This window comes from Protomyctophum bolini (assembly GCF_963924005.1).
Source record: "Protomyctophum bolini genome assembly, chromosome: 3".
Lineage (NCBI taxonomy): Eukaryota > Metazoa > Chordata > Actinopteri > Myctophiformes > Myctophidae > Protomyctophum > Protomyctophum bolini.
In genome coordinates this window covers 986,366-1,006,011 of record NC_137864.1, presented here as the reverse complement: position 1 = coordinate 1,006,011, position 19,646 = coordinate 986,366, and the positions used below count along the sequence as shown (strand labels likewise).

Here is a 19,646-nt window from a genome sequence, read left to right as displayed (position 1 = left end):
CAATTTTATTTTCGATTTTCTGACTAGCTGTACATCTCTACTTTATAGTTTGGCATGATAACCATTGCAAACTCGTAGCTTAGTGGTGGTTATCATGCGTTGAATATGTGGACCCCTATATTGTCACCATCAAAATGTCCTAACAAATATATGGATAACTTTTGAACCTTAACTTGTGTCAAGACTAATGAAACCACTTTTCTGCATAATTAAAACATGGGAAATTGTTTGGAATGGTTATTGTACTTGTTCAAAACTTCTATATATGCTTAAATGGCATTTTAATGCAATATTTCCATCCCAAATATGATGATTTTGAAAAAAACTAGTAAATATACCCATTTTAAAAGTGTATGCTGAGACCCAACATGTTTCTAATGGCAATAGAAAGCTGCCCATCGTTCTAAGCTTCGATTTGAGTGGTAACATGTGGTTGTACCTCCTGACATACTGTCAGAAATGTGATAAGTGATGACATGAGCCAGCGTCCAAAAATTGAGCTATGGTATCAATGGGAGGGCTTGCTTGCCGAAGAACAAGTTTGTTAACGAAAAGGTGGACGGCCGGTACCTATATTAAATTGTTTATAGGATCAATATACGCAAATGAATATTATAACCCATCCATAGGAGTAGCTTTTCCATATTTATCACACATTTTGTCATGTTGTGAAGCTGCGCTGTGAAGGTTGTCTGTGACACCAGATCATGGAAACCTGATATGATCTTCAGGGTTTCTTCCAGATGCTGAACCTCTGCTCTGTGGTTGACCTGGATCCATGACAGAAACCCCTTCCATGCTAGCCTCATCATGGCCTCATAGACAATTTTACATTATAATTTTGTGAAGCCTGACAGCACGGTTGTACCTGCGCGGCTGCGCCCTTCCATCACAGCTGTGATGGAGCCTTCTGCGATGACACCAGACTCCACACACAGGTCACGGAGGCCAGCATCCTGAAACCTCTTCCCAATGGTCGATAGGAAGTTGCAGATGGTATGGAACGCTCCCATCCTCAATATGATGTTACTGAACTTCTCTTGTTTCCAAGTGATTTCTGTGGCCTTGGCGTAGAGAGCTTGGTCAAAGACACAGACAATCTCGTTCAGTTCCAAGGTCTCCATGATGTTCAGAGTTTGGGTGAGGATTTCATTGACAGTCGACATATCAGTAGCTGGGGCATTGATTGTTGGTAGGTAGCCAACAGTGTCCTGGACGACTTGTATGTCAGTGCGGATGAGGATGTTAAATCCAGTCCAACTCCTGATAGTTTGGTCGTCTGGGTTTGACATCCTGGTGAGCAGCCAGATCAAGTTTTTCACCCTGGCATCCTGGATTTGTTTCCCTGCGTCCGCATCTAGGCTGACTATGGCTGGAGGACCCACTCTCTGACCAGAGTTGTAAATGGGGAATGATGATGTTGTTGGAGAGATGCTCCGCTTCCTAGACTTTCCAATTGTATTCATTTTATCTCGTGGCATTGGTCCAATCATTCTGGGCTGTACGGCAATGCCATTTTCTCTATGTGAAGTGCCCCCTCCACTGGTTGTCTCCTCCAAGCGGTCTATATTATCCCAGGCAAGGGTGGTGAAGACTCCTTTGTAGAGGTTGCTTGGCAATGCGACACTCATCTGGGATTGCTCCAGCTTTTGAAGACACAGTGCCGTGTCTATCTGCTCAACTTGTGTGTATGAAACACCGTTGCCCAGTCGATTCAGCACACGAATCAGTTCTGTATTCCCTGTGAGAGACTTGACCGCAAAGGGCAGCATGATGTGCTTTGGTGGTTTGGTCTTGCCACCAGTGACGGCATACACAAGATCACTGCCCAGGGAGTTGGTGAGTCGTTCAACTCTTTGAGATGGTATAGCATGGTCAGTGTACCCTGTCAGTAGGGTTTGCAGAAACCTGCAGACAGACTGTGGGATTATGTCTTTATCCTGCTCCATATCAGGCAGCCATGTTTGTTTGGTACCATTCTTTTTTATGTCATCCCTAAGGAGTAAAGCAGCTTTGTCTGCCAATTTATCTGTTCTGACAAATTGGCTCTCATCATCCAATTTAACCTCATCATTCCCCATTTACAACTCTGGTCAGAGAGTGGGTCCTCCAGCCATAGTCAGCCTAGATGCGGACGCAGGGAAACAAATCCAGGATGCCAGGGTGAAAAACTTGATCTGGCTGCTCACCAGGATGTCAAACCCAGACGACCAAACTATCAGCAGTTGGACTGGATTTAACATCCTCATCCGCACTGACATACAAGTCGTCCAGGACACTGTGGGCTACCTACCAACAATCAATGCCCCAGCTACTGATATGTCGACTGTCAATGAAATCCTCACCCAAACTCTGAACATCATGGAGACCTTGGAACTGAACGAGATTGTCTGTGTCTTTGACCAAGCTCTCTACGCCAAGGCCACAGAAATCACTTGGAAACAAGAGAAGTTCAGTAACATCATATTGAGGATGGGAGCGTTCCATACCATCTGCAACTTCCTATCGACCATTGGGAAGAGGTTTCAGGATGCTGGCCTCCGTGACCTGTGTGTGGAGTCTGGTGTCATCGCAGAAGGCTCCATCACAGCTGTGATGGAAGGGCGCAGCCGCGCAGGTACAACCGTGCTGTCAGGCTTCACAAAATTATAATGTAAAATTGTCTATGAGGCCATGATGAGGCTAGCATGGAAGGGGTTTCTGTCATGGATCCAGGTCAACCACAGAGCAGAGGTTCAGCATCTGGAAGAAACCCTGAAGATCATATCAGGTTTCCATGATCTGGTGTCACAGACAACCTTCACAGCGCAGCTTCACAACATGACAAAATGTGTGATAAATATGGAAAAGCTACTCCTATGGATGGGTTATAATATTCATTTGCGTATATTGATCCTATAAACAATTTAATATAGGTACCGGCCGTCCACCTTTTCGTTAACAAACTTGTTCTTCGGCAAGCAAGCCCTCCCATTGATACCATAGCTCAATTTTTGGACGCTGGCTCATGTCATCACTTATCACATTTCTGACAGTATGTCAGGAGGTACAACCACATGTTACCACTCAAATCGAAGCTTAGAACGATGGGCAGCTTTCTATTGTCATTAGAAACATGTTGGGTCTCAGCATACACTTTTAAAATGGGTATATTTACTAGTTTTTTTCAAAATCATCATATTTGGGATGGAAATATTGCATTAAAATGCCATTTAAGCATATATAGAAGTTTTGAACAAGTACAATAACCATTCCAAACAATGTCCCATGTTTTAATTATGCAGAAAAGTGGTTTCATTAGTCTTGACACAAGTTAAGGTTCAAAAGTTATTTTGATGGTGACAATATAGGGGTCCACATATTCAACGCATGATAACCACCACTAAGCTACGAGTTTACAATGGTTATCATGCCAAACTATAAAGTAGAGATGTACAGCTAGTCAGAAAATCAAAAATAAACTTGCCCACCCTTTGGATGCATAACGTGCAATTTGGGGATTTTGGCTCATGGCCTATCTCTTTCTCCAACTTCTTCTGCTGTCTTAGGCCGCAGTCACATCTATCAGACAAGCGTCTTATGGTTGTCTGATGAAAAGCATCAGACAAGACAGCTCCCAATGCATTTCTAATGGGAGTCACGTGGTCTCATCAGACAAACGTGTTTCATGGGGGGGGGGGGGGGGGGGGGCGAGACACACGACACAAAACATTTTGTAGGCCACAACCTGAAGAACAAGGCGGCACCTCAGACAAGACAAAAAGGGTTCGGTTTACCCGCCAACCAATAGGAGAGAAGGTCCGTTTGTTACGCTGCACTGGGCGGTCTTTTCACACTCTGAGTCTGTTGTTTTTTTTCTGCATAGTGCAGACACGGAAGAGGAAAGCCTATGCACTTTCGTATTAACGAAAATGATTTTATTGTTAAGTAAAGTCGTTTGGTCTGTTCCAGTAAGCAATTCAACAGGAAAATATAATCCCTGCCCGTCGTGGCCGAACAGAAAATTAAAACAAACGTTATAATTCAAGGTGCATGCATTTTCACTCCTAATGCTTATATGATTCTGCCCTGTGTTATGATCTGAGTGCCTATGCTGTGTAGCCTACTTGTACGACTGTACGTGAATATACAAATGTACTAGATATTTATCGTGTACACACGCACACGCACACCCTGCATTGACAGAATGGACCGGAGCTACTTATAAACTGAAAAAGTCGCTTGTTTAACGTGCCACGGCTGTGACAGCTAGCAACAGGCTAGCTGTCAAACTAGCAACAGGCCAGGGCTGACAGTCCGAATGTCGGCAATCCAGTTAAAAAGCACATCAGTAAAACTGTGTATCCGAACCTTAAAATCCATATGCTGTCTGCAGTGGTTAAAAAACAGGGCTTAAAAAGAGCTTAAAAAGACGGAGCTTCGTCATTGAGCTGCTGCTGTGTTTCAGGGTTGAGCTGCTTAACGTTCGGTGTGCATCGTTCATCGCTGAAACTACTTGACTTTATTAAAATTTCAAATACTGTCTCAGCAGAAATTTTGATTCATATGATTCAAAATCATATGATTTGGTTGTTAAAATAAAATAAAACTGTTAATATGAATGAACATGTTTTCAGTTTGCATGGGCAGTGCGCATTGGACTGGAGATTATGAAAGAGTCGTAGCCATGACTTATATTTCTGAAAATGCTACTGCTCCCAAACAATCATTTTGGGCATGAAATGTTATGATTCCCCCCCTTTTTTTTCTCTCATTTTTTTAAATAACATTAACATCGAGGTGTCCACTGCAATCTGTCGTCTCCTCTCCTGAAGTAACGCTGAACGGTCTGACTGCAGATAGGAGAGAGCCGTGCGCCCAGGCGCCCCATGGCTAACAGCCTGAAATGCAGCAAGTCGTGTGTTGTGGTAAAATGGATGCGCTTTATTAAAAATAATGGAGATGTTGATAACAGAAAATATTAATTTTCCACAATGATGCCATGCTTAGTCTGCGTACCTGGAGGCTATATACATACACACGGAATCAGTGCCAGACTTGGCACCTACTGTGGTAGTGGTACTGATAAAGTGGAGACGCAACACGTACGTTGACACAACCAACAAGCTACTAGCTACTGTGTCCCGCAGCTAACAGCGTAAGGACAACAACAGGGGGGCAACACGTGGATCTGTTTCCGCATGTCCTCGCACCGCCCACGCACCGCCCAGATTCCGCAAAGCATTGTGGTCAATTGATGCGACAAACGACAAGACAGATGAAACGATAAAACATTGATAAGACGCTTGTCTGAAAGGTGTGACAGGCGCCTTGTATAGGGCTGCTGATTGTTGGGCCACACCCAACCCAGGTGCAGGTCATTAGTTTGGCATCAGCCAGGGTTCAATGTCAGTCAGTGTAAAAATAGTTATATAAATCATCATGCAACTCACAAAATAAGCAAGACTAGAAAGCAAAATCACTGGACAATAATCTCACTCTAATCACTCACAGCAACTTAAAGGGACACTTCACCCTTTTTGCAAAATAATATATGTTAATGACGTTTAGGAGCTTTAGAACACTTTCCTGGGGTTATTTATGTATGTAATATGTGGTTTTAGATATTTTAGATTGTAGCAGTGAGCCTGTTGTCTCTGATGTCATGGATAGTGGGCTCACTTCCTTCCTGGACTACATGTTGTCTCAGTAAGACAGCTCTCCCCCCTATCCACAAGGAGGAGCAGTGCACCAAAGAATTATGGGAATTGTAGTCCAGGAAGGTAGTGAGACCAGTGTCCATGACATCAGAGACAACAGGCCCACTGCTACAATCTAACCACATATTACACACATAAAGACCCCCAGGAAAGTGATCTAAAGCTTCTAAACGTCATTAACATATATCTTTTTGCAAAAAGGGTGAAGTGTCCCTTTAAAGAAAACATTTCAAACAAACATGCAAAAGTATAACACAGCAAAAGCACACAACTTATAATAAACCACACACATACATTTCCACCGGCTTACATTTATACCTTTTAATTATTCCCACTCCTTTCGGATCTTCTCACTCCTTTCGGATATGCTTAGAATTATTTCTTTGTCTATTTTTCTTTTGTTTACTTTTACTATATTTTAATGTATTTACTTGCGCAAGCAGAGCGCACAATTACTAGTTTCGCCCAGGGCTCGTCCCAGCACTTTTGATTTGTTCATCCCAGCACTTTTGATGCGTATGCACCATCACAGCAAATGACGTAATGAATACTTACTTAATGATACGGCAGTGGTGCCAGATTACATACATGTATACATACATATACCTTTAATCCTCCCGACACTAAAACATATCGTCATTACGTCACCACCATCGAAAACCATTGGTTTTATCAGACACAACTAGTCATTACGTCATTTGCGGTGCATACGCATCGAAAATGCTGGGACGGTGCATACGTATAGAAAATTCTGGGACGGTGCATACGGCACAAAGTAACCACAGTATGCCGCTAATCAATTTAGAAATGACATACAGTATACATATACATAGAGGCAGTTCCTTTAATCCACCCGGCACTGGTATAACTAGCTCTGAATGATGACGTAATAAAGATGTGGATTAAAGGACCCAATGCCAGAGTGTAATTGGTTTTCGATGGTGATGTAATGACGATATGTTTTAGTGTTGGGAGGATTAAAGGTAATGCTCCTATGTATACGTATGTATGTAATCTGGCACCACTGCCGTATCAGGCACAAGTAGTCATTACGTTACATGCATAAAGTAGAAAAATAGTTAAACCTAATAATTCAACATTTCAAACGTTCCTTCACAGAGAAACTGAGATTTGACAGTTTGTAGCGATCGAAAGTAATTGCACGCTCTCCTTGCACACTAAATGGCCTACTAGTGTGCAACAAGCAAGTATGCCCTCGACAGTGCAGTTCTAGTTATTTAAATAGTTTTTCTTTGTGATTAGAAAATGCAGAAATGTTTTTACATATTTTTTATTGGCATATTCGAAATAAACATGATGATGGATCATGGATGATTAAGATTCCAATATGGTACACATCAGGGCAAATGCAAACATTGATTGCCTGATTTTTTAATCCAACAAAATTACATAGTAATCTGATTAACCACACCAGGTCATTTTTGACCCAGTCATGCATCTAAAGGGTTAATGTTGTGTAATGTCTGTTGATGTGTATCATAGGACATATAATATCACAAGCAGACTCAGCGAGTTCTCATGTCAGTTGTAGTAGTATTTATTAAACTTCCCTCCACAAGCTCGGGTAATACATTAACTTCCTTTATGACGCGGACCGGATGTCCACGTCACTCAAGACACAACACAACAACTCTTAACAAGACAAGACCACTGTCTCAGTACATTTACTCATTACATCTCCCCCTCCAAGCTGATTAACTCCCAAATCTTTTCACAGTTCCTTTTACTGTAACAAACACGAATTCACATCCTAATTTCGCTACTTTAAGTCAGTGGCTTCTCAGTATGCAAAATGGAAAATAAACAAGAGAACAAACAACAGGTATTATGAACATTTCACACACATCACCCCCCTTCACAATTTCCTTTTCTTTTTTTTTTTTCCCCCCAAAGGCCATAAGTTCACAAATCTAGCCTGCACACTGGTTTGCACACCCTGCCAGAGCGTGTAACAGTCTCAGTCCCCTGTGTAGGAATGGCAGGTGCGTCCGTATCATGGGGCAGTTCAGTGTCCATGACCTCCCCAGGCATAACCTGGTCGAGGCCCTCCCTAACACGCGTGTGTGTGTTGGGTGTGGTCAACAGATGGCGTCTGTTCCTCCTGTACCGATCCCCTTGGCCTGTCTCCACTATGTAGGACCTTGGAGCTGAGCAAGCGCTGTGAACCACAGCCGGCATTGTCCATTGCTTTTGTCCGTCCAACTTTGCGAGCACAGTGTCCCCTGGGTTCAGTGGGGGTAGAGACCTCGCTCCATTCCTGCGGTTGTAGTAATAGGCCTGCCTCTGCTTGGCTGCAGCATCCGCCTGTCTGATGACGTCCTCCTCGGGTCGGCTCGGTTTCAGGTTGTCCTGTAGTGTGGGCAAGGTGGTTCTGAGCTTCCTGCCCATCAAGAGTTCTGCTGGACTGGCTCCAGTAGAAGAACATGGTGTGGCCCTGTACGTCATCAGAGCTAGGAGGGGGTCCTCCTGCTTCAGTATCCCCTTTGCTACCTGGACCGCCCTCTCTGCGTGACCATTACTCTGGGGAAAATGTGGGCTAGATGTCACGTGGACAAAATCATAATCCTCGCTAAACTTCCTCATCTCAGCTGAGACTAGGTTTGCTGCGTTATCGCTCACTAGAAATTCTGGCACACCGTGACGGGAAAATGTAGCCTTCAGCTTAGCTACAATCTGACTGCTAGTAGTAGTAGGCATATTCAGAATCTCTAAGTATCTTGAGTAGTAATCAGACACCACTAGGTAGTTCTTCTTTTTAAACTCACATAGGTCTATGGCGATTTTCTCCCATGGCCTGGATGGAAGTTCACTTGGCATTAGGGGCTCCTTTCTCTGTGTGTTTCTATTTTCCCTACAGAACTCACACTGCTCCACTTTTGTCATTATGTCACTAGACATTTTGGGCCACCAAACGGATTGGCTAGCTCTGTCCCTGCATTTAGCCAGACCTTGATGCCCGTCATGGATCCTCTCTAAGATGAGCTCCCTCATCACTGCGGGAATAACAATGCGACTCCCCCTAACAACCAGGCCGTCTAGCTCTGATAATTCCCCCCTCACCTGGTAAAAGGCCCTGACTGATAATGGCACACCCTCCACGTACTCAGGCCACCCGCTCCTGATGAAGCCTAACACAATCTGGAGCTGCTGGTCATTTTCTGTGTGCTGTTTAATCTCTCTTACCCTCTGGGGGGTAGCTGGCATCTGACTCACCACAGTGTCAATGTGTGCAGCCACATCCTCATGCGAAACTCCGTCCCCGTAGCAACGCTCTGGGCCTCTGGAAAGGGCGTCGGCCACGGCCAGTGTCTTGCCAGGTGCATACTCGGCTATGGCATTGAAACGCATGAGTCTCATCAGTAACCTCTGGCACCTCAGGGGCACATTATCCAAGTCTTTACTGTTCATGAGAGGTACCAGGGGTTTGTGATCAGTGATCAACTTGAAGCTGTCTAGCCCAAACAGGTATTTGTCGAACCGTTCACAGGCCCACACACTGGCTAAACACTCCTTTTCAATTTGAGCGTACCTTTTCTCTGCGTCGGTCAGACGCCTGGAACAGTATGCCACGGGCTTCCAGTCCTCCCCGTGCTGCTGGAGTAGGACGGCTCCCAACCCGTAGCTGCTGGCATCTGCTGACACGACGGTACGCTTGGCGACGTCGTAGAAGGTGAGCACCGGAGCAGTTGCCAGCGCAGTCTTCAACTTGTTGAATGCTGTGACCTGTGCGGGCCCCCACAGCCACTCTGACTTTGTCTTCAGTAGCTCATACAGCGGCTGGCCCACGGTGGATAGCTCCGGCACGAACTTTGCAAGGTAATTGACCATCCCTAAATATCTTTTCAGTTCGGTCACGTTTTGTGGTTGGGGAAAATTCTCTATCCCGGTGACTTTGCTCGGGTCAGGTCTGATGCCTGTCTCATCGATGATGTGACCCAGGAAGCGGACCTCTCGCTGTCTGAACTTACACTTCGCTTTGTTCAGTTTGAGGCCTGCCGCCTCGATGACCTTCAATGCCTCAGCCAGGCGCTGGTCATGTATTTTTTCTGTTTCCCCGTGGATCAGAAGATCGTCCATGTAAATCTCCACCCCTTCGAGTCCTGTCAAAGTCTCTGCCATTTTCCTTTGGAAAATTTCTGGAGCGCTCGATATCCCAAATGGGAGGCGGCGGAAGGCGTACCTCCCAAATGGAGTGATGAACGTCGTGAGCCTTACGCTGTCCTCATGTAGTGGAATCTGGTAGAACCCGCTTGCGGCGTCCAGTGACGTGAACAGTTTGGACCCGGCGAGTCTTGGCATTATTTCTTCCATAGTCGGCAGTACATACTTTTCCCGCTTCACCGCACGGTTCAGCTTCCTGAGGTCTGCACAGCATCGGACCTCCCTCTTGTTGGGTTTGAGCACCGGCACCATAGCAGCGCACCACTCTGTCGGCTGTGTAACCTTTTCAATTATGCCCTCGTGTTCCATGCGTTGCAGTTCTCTTTTAACCAGTGGAACCAGTGGCAGAGGTATCCGCCTGGCTGCATGTACCGCATATGGCTGGGCATCCTCTTGCAGGACTATTTTCACAGCGTCTGTTTTCAGCAACCCACCTGATCCGAAGAGGCTGCTGACCTCGTCCACACGCCTCACCAGACCCATCCCTACAGCCTCAGGGCGGCCTAACAGGCAGTTGCATGTCCCCCTTATCACGTACACTGGAAATGTATATTGTCTCTCCTTGTAGCTGGTGGTGGCCACAAAACGGCCTATGCAGCTGAGGTTGCCCCCTGGGCTTATGAAGCGTGTGTCTGGAGGTCCCAGCTTTATTTTTGGCTTCATCAACTTGAATGTGCCTTGATCAATAACTGTAGCGTCGGCCCCCGTGTCTATTTTGAAGGTTACAGGCATGTTGCTTATTGTTAGGCTAACAGTCCAATCATCCTGCTTAGTCTCAGCACCCACTTCTCCTAGAAAGTAGGGCTGCTCCTCTTCAACCTCTCTCACTCCCTTTGAAAGACATGCACGTTCCCAATGTCCCCTTTTGTGACATTTATTGCACTTACTTTTCAATGCAGGGCAGTGTCTCTCGTCAGAGTGTTGGGGCTTTCCGCATCTCCCACATTCCTCCCTTCCATGGGCTGCAGCTGCATGGCTGCTGTTGTCTCTTCTTTGCCATTCATTTCTTCTCTGTTGTCCGGGTCCCTCTCGTCGTCCCACAGCATCAACGTTAGCCAGCGGTGCCACTGGCTGGTTGGCCTGGAGATTAACCTGCCTCGTTATCTCCTCCGTCTGGCGCGCCTCCGCGATGACTCTCGCCAGGGTTATATCCGCCGTGAGTTGAAGCCGTCGGGAGAGCTCCTTGTCCCGCAAACCAATAACAAGGCGATCTCTGATATGCTCGTCCCGCTGGATCCCGAAATCACAGTGTCCAGCCAATTCGTACAATCTTCTGATGTACATCTCCGCCGTTTCACCCTGTTGCTGATCACGTTGATAAAAACAGGCCCTCTCATGTATAAGATTGCGGCGGGGAACAAAGTAGTCCTCAAACTTTGCCAACACTTCGTCGTACTTCGTCTTCTCGTCCTCCGTAGCAAACGTAAATGTACTGAATATCCTTTCAGCCTCGCTGCCCATCGCATAGATGAGGGAACTCACTTGAACGTCACCGTCATCTTTATCCAGCTTCGTAGCCGACCTGAAGCGAGAAAATCTCTGTTTCCACTCCTCCCATTCCTCTGGGCAGTCAAACTTGAATTCACTCGGTGGATTAAACTTCGGCATTTTTGTCCGTCTTTTTTTTCTTTCTACAACGACACGCCCGGTTCTGACACCATGTAATGTCTGTTGATGTGTATCATAGGACATATAATATCACAAGCAGACTCAGCGAGTTCTCATGTCAGTTGTAGTAGTATTTATTAAACTTCCCTCCACAAGCTCGGGTAATACATTAACTTCCTTTATGACGCGGACCGGATGTCCACGTCACTCAAGACACAACACAACAACTCTTAACAAGACAAGACCACTGTCTCAGTACATTTACTCATTACAGTTAATGTTGAAAATGTTGTAGCTTTACAACTACCACCAATGGATTCCTTGATGCTGGAAAGTTTTAGCAGTTAAAATCACTGTTCTAGCTTATTTAGAGGCCGAGATATTACAAAATGTACATTTTATGGTGGCCATTTTGTGCCCAGACATCTGGGCAAATGGGAACATTGATTTTCTGATTCCTTACACGATAACCTTTCCAAAAATAAGTTTTGCAAATCTTCCAACAAATCCAACAAAAATACATAGTGGAACTGACTATACGTTTAGATGCCTGTCAAAAGTTCAGACAATGCTGCTCCACTTGTGTACGACCGAAAAACAGCCGAGGACAAAGCGTACGACAGCCCTCCAGCTTTGGCGGAAATGGTAAATGCCGAAAATTGCGGTAATTTCGGCGTGCACCCATATTTTGGCGTACGCACGGTTGATAAATGAGGGCCTATGTGCGTAAATGTCCAGATCCCGACTCTCGACTTTTCTCTCCATATAACTTAAAAATGATAGACACTTTACCATTTCTCTGGCGACTTGGCACAGAAATTAAAGGATCGGTTCGCCACTGTTGTATGGCCTTTGTCATGCTTTAGTATGATATCCGTTCATGAAAACAATAAAAATATTTACATTTGGCGAAACCGCTGCGGAGAACGAGTCATGTAATGAGCTGAGGCACGGTAATATCATTTCCTACAATACCCACAGTGCATTGCGCGACAGACAGACAGGCAGTGAGGCAGCCCCCAGTCAGCTGAAAGTTTCCCGTGTTGTTTAGAGTTGACTTGAAAGCGATAGAAGTAATAATAATAGCTAATATTTAGCGGTTGTAATAGTAACAGCAGTAGTGGTGGTATAGTAGTTAGTAGTCTCTGATAGTAAGTAGCGTAATAATAGTGATTTCGAACGTGCGCAGCGTCGGATTCGAAATTCCACTGGCTGGCTTTGTTTTTAGAAATCGTTATGAAGTACAGATGCAATCCCAGCTGTGTGAACCACTTTGGGTGTGCAGTGAACATTTCACCAACGCAGATATCTTCCAGTTCAACCGCAATCTAATGGAAGAATTGACGCGGAGCATCATCATCATCGAAGCAGAAGTTGCAGAACAGAGGTATGTCATTATTGTCATAATAAACTAAAGCTACAATGCTGTGTACAGTACACCAGACACTGAATGAATGGCGATTGCATTACAGGAGGAGACCACATGCATTTCCTTTCAAAATACATGGTTATTGTTACACGTGGTTGTTGTTGTGATGTCTATAAATTAATTTGACATACCGAGTGTCTCTGATGCTTACAGCATTATAAAGATTTTGTTGCTGTTTGTAACTGGAACACCCTCCACATAAACGCCACCATTTTTCCTAGCTCTGGTCCATAGCCTCAGAGTAAGGCTATGGAACAGAGCTAAATTTTTCCATATCAAGCTGCAAACTACAAACCAAACATAAAAGCATTTAAAACCGGGAAAGCATCTGTATTTGCATTGGCTATTCAAAAATAGCAGATATACAAGCTCAGTGCGTCACTTGGAGTTGGTGCCGTGCTGCGAGCTTGTACATTTGCTATTTTTCAAATGTTTTGCTAAAATAAAAAACCTTATTGTTTACCATATTGTCTCATGATTGGTCAGAGGCCCATAATTGCATAATACTTTATTTGTTGCAGGAGCTGAGGTCTCGGTGGCTGTCTTCAACTCAAGAGATGAAGAAGTGGCTTTCAAGGAACTCCCAAGTATACAGTATATTTATTATATAGATACAATTTACTTTGTATGTTGCTATTGAACACAATCTGGATTGATAAAAGAATGTGATCTCATTTTCAAATATTAGACATGTACTACTCCTAAGCCTTTACCAATATTGTTGTGCAAGTACAATTTTAATTCTGGACTTTTACTTGTAACAGAGTATTTTTATATAGCAATATTGATTAGATCCTTTTTCTTCTGGGATTCTTGCACACTGTCCGATTTTTGTAATCTGAGTAGGAGGACAAACTTTGCCTGTGTGGCCTTGTTTTTTAAACCTTATGTTACAGTACAATAAAACACATTCACTGACAAAGTCACACTTATTTCCATTGTGGTCTTGTTTGTATAAACAGACATGTGAATGATTTGTATCACGGTGGCCTTTGATGCAATATTGACAGTTTGAGCCTCAGAGTATTAGGAATTGGTCAAAATGTATAAATACAATAGGCCTACATGAGAAAAAATAAAACAAACTTGACATCAAATCAACTATCTTTTAATAGTACTGATTTACATAAATCTATAAAAACAGGGGTCTATGGTTGAACTGGAAACTAACAAACTACATGTACAATCATACAAGTGCATTAGTCAGAGGTCACTGAGGCAGGTGGTTCTGCATGATGACATCTCGCTGGAGCAGCTTCTGGCGAGGACAGGAGACGCACATGCTGTGGTGAGACAAGACAAGAGTCAGTAATGGTGAAAGCACTAAATGATTACTGGAATGGACGACTGAGTGTGTAGGCTATGTGCAGTATGTTTCATGTGATGTACACTTGGGTATTGGACTGTTAAGATTACCGACCAAATTAGTAGGTAGGCTACAACTATATCAAATATCAATGATAATAATAAGCAGACTTGGCAACCTGACTTGTAGAAAGTATTCACACAATCATGTTACCAAGATTGCCTTTTTTTACCTTTAGAAATATTGCATGAATCAGAGCCTGTCAGTCAGTAGATGATGCAAAAACACTGATCCATGCCTTTGTTTTTTCTGGGCTCGATTACTGCAATTCTGGACTGCAGAATACTGCCAAAGAAAACAACGGAATCTGTGACCTTCCAACCTACATGACTGCCTTCTATTTCAATGTTTTATGCCTTGCGTTTTTCTCTCCATTGCTCTGTAAAGCACTTTGAGCTGCATTGCATGTCATAAAAGGTGCTATACAAATAGTTTGATTATGAATCAGTGCAAGGCACTTTGCTTGAGTAATTTGTACAATGTTGTCATCAGTTTTATAGTATAGTTTGTTGCTTACTTTTGATAATGATCTTTTTTTCTTCTTTTGAGATATTACAAAAGGTTAAAAGTCAATTCGCTGTCATCTGTTGTGATTTATAGATACAATTCAATACTACAGTGTGAAACAGTGTGTGAGACACAGTAGGCCTATAGTATAAATGACAGTATATTTACGGGACTTTGGTTGACCACTGGTCTTTGTAAAAGCATATATAAATATGTGAACCTTTATTGAAAATGATATTCCCTCTAGTTTTCTAGGGGGTCAAACTAAATACAGCAAATACAGTAATGTGCTTTATGTATGAAGTTTGAGTTGAGTATGTATGGCTCACCATCAGTCCATCAAAGACATCTTCAGCTTCATCAGCCTTCTGTAGTACCATCTGGGCTGACCTAAGTGAATGAATGGACACAGGTATAACACTTGAATGTTTACATTGCTAACCCTGAAACATACGAGCCCATGGCTAATACTGTACATTGCTTCAGATGGCATGCCATACATACAGTTTTGAATTGAATGAATGAATAGAAGATGTTTGGACCGAAAAGTTGTAGGCTGAAGCCGTGCCTATATCCTCTGACACTTATGTAAACAATACGGTGTGGCGACACACACACACACATATAAGCTGTAAATACATTGAACACTTACTTAAATCTGAATGTCCCTCTTGGTCCATCGGGCTTCGGTTGCAACTTCCAGTTTGAGGCATCCTGAACGCATGTCCCCACTTCTCAGTAAAACAGTCAACACTATCTGGGCTTTTCCTGGGCAGAAAAGTTTGTGTGTGCGACGTACTGGTTCAGGGAAAGCTACTAGCTACTATAGCTAGGTCGCTCCAGCAGGCATCAGTCCATCCACAGCAACTAGCAGTGTTGTCCTCGTCAATGCATTCCTTCCTCCGTATATTTCTGGTTCATAATATAACGACCCTAACGCAGATTCTGCCAATATGTATTTAAAATTATCTCGTCCAAAAACTCCCATGGAGTAGCCATACTGACTTGTTGTTGTGGAGTAGCCACAACTCGTTGTTGTTGTGTAGGCGAGAGACCGTGTCCTTCGCGGCTAGGCTAGCTACGGCAACCCTACCTGTCCAGTCCCTTGTAGTTTCTGAGAGCCTACCGAGGGTCATCCACTTACGTCACTTTGGGACAAATACGTAAGTGGACGACAGCTTTGAAAGTGCGCCCACGGAGCTACAGACTACCAATGATAATACTCCGGGGTATTTTAGCATATATGCTAATGATAAAAAACACACAGATTAGGTTGAATAGTGGCGAAGTGGTCCTTTAATAGAAAGAGTCAGACCTATAGAAGTGTCCACAACCAGTTGCGTGTGGCTGAAAGGCCCAAACGCACAAAGAAATATCCGTTTTGCAAAAGATCCAGATACGTGTGGCCTGGGCCTTAATAGCTGCTGCTGCCACGTGCCTGGCAATATGCACATGACTTCCAACTCCACGCAATTTGGAACAATTAGTCAAGGACACACTCTAACATTGTGGATTATAGTTTTGCTGGTCAATTTGAGACTTGTCAGCGTCTAGCATCTCCATTGCTAGGAGATAAAAACAGAAGTGGTCTGTCCGTCAGTGAAAATGTTCCCCTCATTCACTTCAATGTTAACCAAAATCTTATAACCCTTTTATCTCAGATTCTGTCCTGGATTTAGTTAAATAATGATCAGCAATTGTTCACGGCTCATAACTAAAGTGTTCCTGGTTTGCATAGAATTGATGATATGCACACTGCTGCCATCTTGCCAGCAAGGTGCTACCTAGGTGCAACTTCCTATAGACACCCCATTCATCCAAACAGAAAATTCCTATTCCTAAATAACGTCAGACTCACCAACATTTTGTGATGTACAAAGAGCTTGGGCTGTTGAGTGATATTCAACAAGCACTTCCAAACTCCAGCACTTCAATAATCAAATGCAAGGACTTTCTTGACAAAGAGTAGCTAATAACTCGTCTACAGTTGTTTTTCATTAAACAAACATTGCAGATAGAAAGAGGATAATTCAAGCTTTCCTTACAGCTGCAATGTTGGTGAGTTTGACAGTATTTAATACTGTTCTGTTTGGATGAATGGGCAGTCTATGGGAAGTTGAACCTACTGTAGGTAGCACCTTGCTGGCAAGATGGCAGCTGTGTGCATATCATCAATTAGCCTAGCCGATTTTACATCCGGTTCAGGGGTCGTGAAATTCTTCTTCAAAATAAAAGCTGGATCTCATAACAGTTGGCAACAGATCAGGGGTCGAAATAAATCTGGCAAATCAATCAATCAATCAATCAGTCATGTTGTCACCACCGAAAATCCAGACTGTGAATAACGCTTTAGTCAGACATTACTAGCCCTATCCTAGGGGTGTCTTAACCGGCCACGCATGTCGGACTACCGTCCTCCTGAGTAAACATCATCTTCACCAGGTCAGGTTTGCAGCAGTCGTCCTCCACTAGCGTGGTAGGCGCTCCATAGCGCAGCAGCGTAGGAACCGCTCTGAGCTTCAGGATCTTCTTGAAGGCGTTTTCCGCATCCTTCCAGAAGCTCCGGTCTCCAACCTCACAGCAGACGAACACAGAGCCTTCCGGAAGATGAGCCAGCTGGCCGCGGACCACCGGCTCCGACCGCACGCAGTCCGGGCACCAGCTGGCGCCCGTCCGTGTGTCTCTGTCGCCGCAGAAATAAGCAAAGACGACGACGTTCTTCTTTCCTTCACTGTCGGACAACGCCTGACGGAATGCGTCGTAGCCGCGGACGTGGACTTCTTTGTATTGCTGGGGCATTATTGTCTCTGTATTGATTTAAAAGAAAAGTACACTTGAATAACTGAAACCGTGCGATTAATTAATTAATTAATCTATATATCAGTCTATGATTAAAACACGTCTGAGTCACTGTGATGATGTCTCGTCGATGACATCATCGCCAAAGGCCGTATTTGGTCAAGACTTGATACTGAATCCTAAAAAGCTTGTGCTTAAAACCATATGGCTGCGTTCAAATGTATTCCCTATGCCCCATATAGTGCACTACGTTGGGGTTCCGCCATTTTGTTATAGTGTCCGAATGTGTAGTGAGCATTGTTGCACCCTGATGTAGTGGACTGTAGTGTAAGTATCCCACAATGCATCGAGAATTGTAGGGACCATCCGATGGTCACTACATTGCTGCAGCAAAGCAACTTGCGTGCCCATTAAATTTTGAGGTGTCAAAAAGGGAGTTCTTCTGTATCGAGGGCCTCTGTTTTTCCACCATTGGGAGGGATTCAAGTATGTCCCTGAAGGCCACCGCCAGGGACTTTTGGAAGATTACACACATCTTCTTGGCATCCTGAAAGTTGTGCAGTTTCCCACTTGGAAGACACACACACACAGACAGGCACGCACTAACACACACACACACACACACACACACACACACACACACACACACACAGACAGACAGACAGACAGACAGACAGACAGACAGACAGAGGGGGGTACAAAGGTATATAAAAAAAGACCTGCCTCAGGTGACAAAAGGTGGGGACAAAATAAAAGAAGACCTGGCTCCGGCCCATACAGATACACACACATAGGAAATAAAATAAAAAGACCTGCCTCAGGTGACTTAATAAAAAGAAAATAAATGAATCCAAGGGCTGCCTACCAGCTTTGGCTAGGAGGTGGTTGCGCCGGTGTTGGAACTCCTTGAGCGTCCTTACTGCCAACCTTCTCTTCTGGCAGCGTTTTTGGTACACTGAGTAGGCTATAGAGGTGTGTCCCACAAGCGCTATGAGCCCTTCCTCCTCCTCCGTCCACCTTTTATGGGTTAGGTCAAGGACAAGGTCAAGGTCAAGTTTATTCATATGTCCCAAACTGGGCACTTCGTTTTACAGCAGATAAAAAAGCTCAGAGACATTACAAACAGTACAACATACAGAACAACAGACATACGTATACATTATCACAAGATGTTACATTAAATATAAAGTGCAACCAGGGCTAAAGTGCATCGAGTGTAACTACATCTACCTCCTCCTACTTCCCTTGTTAATGGCTCGGATGGAGGTAGGTATGAATGAGAATTTGTACCTGTTGGTTTTAGTAACAGGGGTCTTTAACCATTGGCCGGATGGCAGGAATTCGTATTCCCGGTATAGGGGGTGAGAGCTGTCTGCTCTAATTGATGATGCTTTCTTTAGCACCTGCTCATTATACAGATAACTCAGGCCGCTGAATTTTGCCCCCACAATTTTGCTAGCCCCCTTAACAACACTGTTAAGGGCATTTTTCTGTCTCACACCTAGATTGCCATACCAGCAAATGGCAGCAAAGGTGAGGACAGACTCAATGAAGGATCTATAAAAAAGAATCATCAATGATTTATCAACCTGGAATTTGGCCAACTTCCTCAGACAAAAAAGGCGCTGCTGGCCTTTCTTACACACCATTTCGGTGTTGCAGTCAAATTTGAGACGATTGTCTATAATTGTCCCGAGATATTTGTAATTTGTAACAAACTCTACAGGCTGGCCATCAATAACACTGCTCTGAGGAGCAGATGGACCACGACGAAAATCAATAAACATGTCTTTGGTCTTAGTGACGTTCAGTTGTAGGAATGCGTCTTCACACCAGGACACAAAATCGTCCACAACTGGGCCATGGCTGACCTCACCATCACCCAACAGACTAACAATAACAGAATCATCAGCAAATTTGATGATGTGTCTGTCGGCATATTGACTTCTGCAGTCATTTGTGTACAATATATATAAAAGTGGAGAGAGTACACAACCTTGGGGTGAACCGGTGGATGATGTTAATTCACCAGAAAGCTTCCCATTCACCCTTACCC

At 44.1% G+C, this 19,646-nt stretch overlaps 1 protein-coding gene and 1 long non-coding RNA gene across 2 annotated transcripts; both read right to left on the bottom strand.

Annotated features, from left to right (window-relative positions):
- Window positions 1–14,470: 14,470 nt before the first annotated feature.
- LOC308313285 lies at window positions 14,471–16,053 on the bottom strand. Its single transcript, XR_013963876.1, has 3 exons — window positions 15,444–16,053; window positions 15,121–15,181; window positions 14,471–14,569 (listed from the first exon to the last, which is right to left on the bottom strand). It is a non-coding gene; the product is annotated as an uncharacterized lncRNA (long non-coding RNA).
- A 1,123-nt stretch (window positions 16,054–17,176) lies between these two features.
- Window positions 17,177–17,590, bottom strand: LOC308313405 (thioredoxin domain-containing protein 17-like; the record flags this gene model as incomplete). Its single annotated transcript, XM_080760503.1, has 1 exon — window positions 17,177–17,590. The coding sequence occupies one exon, from the start codon at window positions 17,588–17,590 to the stop codon at window positions 17,177–17,179; it is 414 nt and encodes a 137-aa protein (XP_080616629.1).
- Between the last annotated feature and the right edge of the window lie 2,056 nt (window positions 17,591–19,646).